We start from the raw sequence: 8,082 nt of genomic DNA, 5'->3' as shown, positions 1-8,082 counted from the left end.
TGCTGCACCACTGCAACAGAGATCACCTTAAAGTGTCTGCACAACACTGCTCCAGCAGCACAGTTTGACCACTGATGAAGTGGTTATACAGCTAAATACTAGTAGGGTGCTCGCATTTCACTGGTTTTGAAGCAGTCTCCTCCTGTTAATCTATAAAATGCTTTTGCCACTGTTAGTTCTCATGAACCCTGACACAACTGCACCACAAGTGTTTTGCTGTCTGAAGTGTTTTCATAGCCTGTCCAACACAATGTACCTCACCACAAAAAGAGAAGTGTATTTTTTCCAGTGTCTGTATAGTTTGTCCAACACAACGTACCATAAAAATGAAAGAGAAGATTCTTAGCTCCTTGACACTACAAAGCTCGAAAATTTTTCCTGATCATTAACACTGGCAACGGTGGTCATAGAACTGAATTAATAAACTCTCCAAAGACAACTGCTGATTTCTTTTTTTTAAAGAAGGTGACGTAGAGGAATGTTTTGTACCAAATAAATTTGTGTGGATTAGTATTTGCAGGTTGCCTAAAGTATGTCTGTGTCAGGGTCCAAAATGTTTAGCCCTTGAAGCTTTTGAACTGCAAACAAAGAGCTTTTCACTGAGCACAGACCAAATCCAACTCAATCCTTCATTAGAAAGCCCTTGGTTTGCTTTGGAAACCTTCAGGTTTAGCACTAATAAGAAGCCCCTGCTCTGCCAATGCCACAGCAGGACATTCCCTCCTTCGTTTCCCGGGTGACCCTGCATCATGCTGCTCTCTGCAGAGACCAGTGAGCACTTGCTTGTGGTGTTAAAATTTGCCTGAATAACCAAGGAATGAGTCCATTTGATTTGCATTCTTGCAACAGAAATTTGGGAAAATTACACATTCCTGTACAATAATAAAAATAGTGATCGATTTTAAGCTACCTTAAGTTTTATAACTCTAAATTTATCTCATCTGCCACAGGGAATTATCAGGACCTACATTTTCTGCAAAAACTGTATTTCCATCTACCTAAATGGCATTTCCACCAAGAAAAAGATCACCACCAACACAACACTTAATATCTACGCAACTTACATCTCAACCTTTTATTTTGTTTCACAGAGAAAATTTATAACATTCAAAACAGTGTTGATCACAGGAAAAAATTTCCAGTGACTATACCCACACAAAAGATTCTGAAAATATGCAATTAAGATCAACACAGTCACAGAAAATGTAGGGAATCAGAGGAAAACAGATTTTAACATGTATGTATGAATGAGATCACCTCCAATTCAGTAAGAAGGAAGGAGGAAGAATTTGTTTGGATATTTCAAAAGGTATTTTTAGGGTTCTGAAAGAGCCTAAAAGCAACAGCTTGAATAATAAATATTATCACGGGGTAGAACATGGAAAAGAAAACAGAAGATGACTAAAAAATGGTCTATTTTCAAAGTGACAAGTATTAATGCTCTGTGCTTTTAACTTAAAAGCAGCATTGTTTAACTTGTAGAGATACAAAAGAGAATACACCAATGAGGCAAATGGTGACTAAGGATTTAAAAGTAATGCTAGAGAGAGGAGAACATCCTTAATCTTTCTTTTTAATACAGCAACATCAATTCCAATGCTTTGAGGTCTCTGTTGGCTACCAGCCTCATAGCTTTCCCTTTGACAGGCAATTCCATAAGCCTGAATCTGCCATAGAAATGTGTAGTTCTGCCTGCTACTACAGAGATGATCCTGAAGATCTGGTAGATCCTAAGGTGCTACAATAAACCAATACACGCTTATTTACTACTTGCTGTTCTGAACATTTTTGTGCACATTAACCTGCTAAACTTAAAATATGTGTGTGTGTGTGTGTGAACAAGAGTGACATTAAACTGAGTATTCCTGGAACTTATTAGAGAATAAGGTCATTTCTGCACATCAGGAGACCAACATTTTAGTTTTAGGTCCTAATATGACTTGCAGTAATTAACAATTTTTTTCACTTTTCAGCTTTCCCAAAAGAAAATGGAGATGAGATTCAGTAGGCCATAGAAGGGTGCAGAGAAGAAGAGAAAAGGCGAGGTTGTTAGAGAAAAGGCGAGGTTGTTAGAGAAAAGGCTGCATATCAGTGTTTCACTAGGGCAGTGAAGGCTGATATTTCCTAGACATGAGATGAGATGAGATATAAGTTAGGGAGTGCCAATGTGTCCGACTTCATGATGACTTCACCAAGGTCAGCACTGAATCACTCTAACTTTGGAGACTTTCACATTGAACCTGATCAGCTCATGGTCTCTGAGCTTCTACAATATGACTTTTTAGTTTTTGGCCACAGTATGGAACTCCTTATTTTGGAAAAAAAAGAAAAAGAAAATAAAAAGTGCGAGCAACTTACTGGATTCAGCATTTTCACAAGTTTCCATTTCTGCTGTTTCTTCCTCTTCATGTTCATCAGTGTCTCCTGATTCATCACTATCTTCTATCCATTTTCCTGGCATCAACCCTGCTGAGTCATAGGAGTTACATAGTGGTCCCACAATGTGAGTGATGAAGGATTCCTGGAGGTGTGCCAGCTGAGGAGCAGAGCGATCCATGAAAGGGCTGATAGGCAGGCCCAGGCTAGCCTCTTCATCACCCTGGAGATGAAAAATAGATAAAAAATTAATTTCTCTGAAGTGAATGGGAGAAAAAACATGAAAAAAAGGAGCAATGCACATCAAACCAATTAAAAATGATGAAAGAAAAATAGTTCTACTGGAATTACGCTTCCATAGCATGCCAGCACGACATTATTACAGTACCATTACGTCAAATGCTTAATTGAAATTACAGCTCTTCTCTTGTAAGGGTACACACTACCAATAGCATGAATTTAAAAAGAATGTTAGTTGATAACTATTCAAAATGATGCCCACTACCATTGACCTACACTTTATACTGAGTGTGAAAGTTGGAAAACTCATGTTTACTTTCTTTCTTCGCATTATTTTCAGAAATTTTTTCTGATTTTGATTGTTAGCTCACTCTCCTCATAGTCAGTAATCTGTTTGCAGGGGATGAGACCGAGCTGCTACAAACCCCAGCCATCTCACTGACCTAATTTACTTATGGATTTTGTCCTTATTACACATATCTTTAAACAAAGAACTCCTTTTGGCTTTTGGTCATAATTAACTGTTTCCTGGGAATACTAGAATGATCCCCATCAAAGCAGGCATTACTCAGAAGCAATAAATCTTTCCCAGAAAGCTTTTTGCTAGCTTTACTTGGGGAGAGAGGGCAAAGGAGAGGGGAGTATATGAAGACTTTTATCTCCTTCCTCCTATGATGTAAAAGAAAGCTAAAATTACAGTCTGTTATTCTTTCTCACCTCTATAACCACAAAGCCTCTGGTGATATCAGTGAGTGTTCAGCTGAGTAGACATGTCAAGATTAAATGCCACCTCAGTAAAAAAAATCCCCTTAACCAATCTTGTTATGCAAATTAATGCATTAATGCAATATAGGTATCTATAATTGAGAGTATAGTTTAGAATCTGGACAGACAGTTTCAGTTTCCATGAAGTTATGTATTGCCTGAGTTTACCTCCTGCAATCTAATTTTCCAAAAGCCAAAGACAGACAATATCACCTGGTCAAAAACCTGTTGATATCTTGAAAGCCCAACAAATGAAAGTTCAATTTTGAAGCACGGACCAAAGGTGTCTCACTTCCATGTGTTGTTTTTAATTTATAATAATCTTCATCAAAATGTTATACTTTGAGGACACATCAGAAGCTTCAGTGCCAAATGGCACTGAAAGTCACTGGTCCAGCAAAAAGATAGGCTAGCTGAACCCTAAGCAACTCCATCAGCCCTGTTCTCTGCAATTTTCACTCAGCACCGGCACTACCATACTGCAGGACTGTTTAGAACACAACATGCAACCAGAAGATATTATCTTGGACATGCACTTATTTACCTGTTCATAAAACTCATTGACAATGCCTTCTGTCCACTGTAGATGCAAGTCTTTGCATTTTGCAGGCCCATTTATGTCAGCCAGTTTGATACACATTTGGCAAACCAGTAAGCGGTCATTCTCGTTAGTCCAGTCAATCCCAACATCATCATTCACCTAGCAGATAGAGAAAGGAAAACTATGACAGTAATCTCGGGTAAGAATGCATTCACAGATAAAATTCTGCCATGGGATATCTTGCTGTTCAGCTGCTTAACAGAATCTTGAGTGCAAGCAGATGAGCTAAGCTCAGTCTGGAATTTACAGTCATCTGTACAATGATATGTAGATCAATCTATAAAAAGAAAAGTGAAAAACATTGAATGTTGAGATATATTATGATAAATTAATATTTAGCAAATAATGTCTCAGTCTGAAAGCATTACTAGGAAAATAGACAAATATAACCTTTCCATGACATTTTCTAAGAAGTTACTAGATAATTAGTGTACAAAGATAAATTATCATCAAATGCCACGGTGATTTTGTTACAGCATGAAGATGGATGTAAGAGACCTACTTCCCTATTTGATCTAAGCTTTGCTTAATGGATTTGCTTCTTTACCCTTTTTACTTTTTCCTGTACCTCCTCACAATAAAACATGCTCTGTGCTATCAAATTCCCTAAAGCCAAAGAATCACAGAAAGGTTGAGGTTGGAAAGCACCTCTGCAGTTCATCTTGTCCACTCCTCTTGCTCAAACCTAGGCCAGTCAGAGCAGGCTTCTCAGGACTGTGTCCAGTTGGGTCTTGAGTATCTCCAGCAATCTCTCTGAGTAACTTTTTACCAGTATATGATTCCTCTCACAGGAAGCAAATCCATTCCTGTTCTTAAACAGGATTTCCTGCATTTCAGTTTGTACCACTGTCACTCGTCCCATCACAAGATAACAATGAGCAGAGTCTGGCTCCATCTACTTTACTCCCTCCATCAAGCACTTATACACATGGCTGCATCCCATCAGGTCCCACGGACTTATGTATGTCAGTTTGTTTAACCTGATCCCATTCACTGAGGATAAGCCTTCATTGCTCCAGACTTTCTTGCATATCTCAGGGACATGGGATTCCTGAAGCTACGTCTTACCTGACAAGACTGAGGCAAAAAAAGGCATTGAGGACTTTGGCCTTTTCCATCTCCAAACGGTCAGTGATACCAACCTTTGCTGCTGTTAGCCACATTTTCCCACCTCAGCTTATCTAGATTATATACTAGTTGGGAGGGACTTTCTCTTAATATCTACTTAATTTTTGAAATTCAATTCCCTCCTTTAGCTTTAATTTTCAAGCTTGCAATGGTTGGAAATGGATCAAAAGTTGTGCTATGACTAAATAAAATTTAAGCATTCCCTGCTACCAGGTCCCCTGCCCCATACAGCAGTGGGTTCACAATGGTGAAGGTTTTGCTACTAATATATATGATCTAACATAACTAGTGGCACAGAGTAACCACTCCAATACATTAGTATCACCAAAGTGACAGACAGTGAACTGTCTTCATTATTTCTTGTTGGTATTTTCCAGATTGCAAGCTTTTATAGTAGGAGGATGCTTATATTACATGAGTTTACACTGACTTCTACAGTCTCTCTGAACAACTTCTACAGTCTCTCTGGCTGTGACCCCAGCACCATGAAATGCAGTTCAGCTACTCAATCAATAACACAATCATTTAGAGCTCAATTTACCAGAGTCACAACACCTCCGCCCAAAGAAATGTGTGAGGTCTGCTGTCTGAGTCCGCTCTGGTCCAGAAGAGTTTTCTCTAACCAACCATAAATAATCTCTTTTAAGGCAGTGATTACTCAGGGTCAGCCACAAACACTGGTTAGTATTTTCACTTTCTCCTCCACTTTTTATTCCATGCATGGCCATTTGATTCTTCAAGCAATCAGGACAAAGAACAAGGTAAATATCTGTCCTTACAAATCTATAGTGAGTTATCAGGACGTGATACATCAAACTGTTCTCTTATTTATCTGCAGTGTCTCAGGTATCACCATGCTTAGTTACACCGTGATCACATCTACTGTTGTCCCGATAGATTTAAGACAAATTTAGTTTTCAATATTCATAATTAACGTCTATTACTCTGCATTTACTGATGGTCAAGCTTGTTCTCTTCTACAGTTAAAACAGTTTATACCTCTGACAAGGTTTAGCTTAGTTGTTGTATTTTTTTTGTTTGTTTGTTTGTTTTCATTCTTTACTTATGTTCACAGAAATGAATTATTTTGTCCAAACTCTCAAAACCAAAGGATATATTCAGACAGCCTAAATCTTCTGTGTTCTATTGTCACTGTAGCCCTGACTGGTGAGAATCTGCTGGAAAGTTCAATACTTAGAGACAAAATTAGGAAGGTGAAAATGGCCCTGGGGTTTAAAAGACATAGAGAATCCCCTCTAATATCACCATGGGGATCTGGAACATGAGGAACAGAAGTGCAGAGGGAGCTGTTTATGGACCTGCAAATAAGTTCTCTCTCTACCCTGGACCATAACTTAAGGCCTTTTTTTACACCTTCTTGAAGCCTAACAAAGAGATACAGGATAATGGAAAACAAAACTGGTCACACATTTGTAGGCTTTGAACTTTCTGGGTACAGGTCCATCCTAAGCAATACCACAAGAAAACATCATAGCTATGTCACTAAATCAGCTAGGAGGTCCTAGTCAGGGATGAGAAACACTGTGCTCGGTTTTATATGAGGAACAAGAAGGCAATACCAGATCCCAAGCACATATTATGTAGATAATGTACTTACAGTTTGGATGGATGATGGGGTTTATCAAAGTAACCTGACAGGTGGTAATTTCCAATAGATTGAAGCCAGATTGAAACTGTATAATAGTTTTGAAGAATATGTTCCCAGGGTTGTGATTTTAAATTCACTGCACAGAGTGTAAAGGAAAGATCTCTAGTAATCTCTTTCTCAGGGGTATACCCATTTGGAACAAAGTAGGAGAGAAGGATCATCCTTTCACTGCATTTAAAATTGGAATTTCGAAATCATCACGATTTCTGTGTTTTGCTAATAGAACAGCATGATTAAACAGATAAAAAGTCACATTAAGTATTCAGATGCTATGGAAACTTGGTAATATCTCTGATTATTTTCCCTGAGTGCTCTGCTAATACATCTAAAAGGTTAGTCAACAAGCAAACAATGCTGAAAAGTGGAATGTAAGTGGGATTTTCGTGAAATTGTCCCATATTGCATAATATCCTCAACAGGGTAAATCAGCCTTTCTTAATCTCCCACTGTATGTTATCAACAGGACAACAGATCCTACCTTAAACCAGCTTCTGAAAAAAAGGAAAACAACCATAAGAAAGAAAGCTGTGGCACTAAATTGAAATAATTTAAAAATGACAACAGAAGTGCTGGATTAATACTCATCAGAATGCTTTATAGCAGCTGAAAAGAAATTCAGAAGAAAAAGCAACATAGCAGATTTTGGAGTCATTTCACTGTAATACTAACAAGCCCCAGAAACTTTTCTGACCATCCCCCCAAAACCCAAATGGATCTTGTTACCTTGGCATTAAATTTGGCAACAAAATCAAAGTGTTTCTTCAGGTCAGTAGCCAAAATTGCCTCGATGACAAGAAAGCGGAAATGCTTGAACTCCACGTGGTCGAGGTTGACCAAGAAGTTGTATTCTGGCCTTGACATGAAAAGGTTCCAGGCAGCAGCAGCATGATGGTTCTCCAGAACGGAGCGGTCGTTGTACAGCACTGCCTGTGAAAGCAATATGGGAGCTGTTCAGCAAAAGAAACATTGCGATTACAGAAATAAAAATGATGTGGGTGTAACAAATGAAGGAGGTTCACATTTGGTTGATCTTAATTTTGTAAAGAATATCCTGAGTTTTCACGATATGATTTTGGCAGAATTTGAAGCAGACATCTGATTTGCTGCGATAGCTAAGATCTATTTCTAAAATCTGGATTTTTCATGCTTAAGGGTCTTTGGTTCCTGAATAAACCACATCACCTGGCAATGAATATCTAATACAATCATGGTATGCTTTTTCATTTATTTGTTTTTGTTTTTAACACATATAAGCCTGATCAATATTATCAGGTTGCGCTTCCCTGTTTTCCAGAACCAGCCT

At 38.3% G+C, this 8,082-nt stretch overlaps 1 protein-coding gene across 2 annotated transcripts in view; it reads right to left on the bottom strand.

Moving 5' to 3' along the window:
• Positions 1–8,082, bottom strand: part of PDE3A (phosphodiesterase 3A) — a 221,447-nt gene that overhangs the window by 8,710 nt on the left and 204,655 nt on the right. For both annotated transcript variants that reach the window (XM_021391172.1, XM_021391183.1), the window contains exons 13-15: positions 7,503–7,706; positions 3,926–4,081; positions 2,359–2,599 (exon numbers count right to left, since the gene is read on the bottom strand). In XM_021391172.1, coding sequence (XP_021246847.1) covers positions 2,359–2,599; positions 3,926–4,081; positions 7,503–7,706 — 601 coding nt within the window. The remainder of the gene's footprint in view (positions 1–2,358; positions 2,600–3,925; positions 4,082–7,502; positions 7,707–8,082) is intronic.

This window comes from Numida meleagris, chromosome 1, assembly GCF_002078875.1.
Source record: "Numida meleagris isolate 19003 breed g44 Domestic line chromosome 1, NumMel1.0, whole genome shotgun sequence".
In the NCBI taxonomy this organism is placed as follows: Eukaryota; Metazoa; Chordata; class Aves; order Galliformes; family Numididae; genus Numida; species Numida meleagris.
This window is presented reverse-complemented; position numbering and strand designations above follow the sequence as displayed.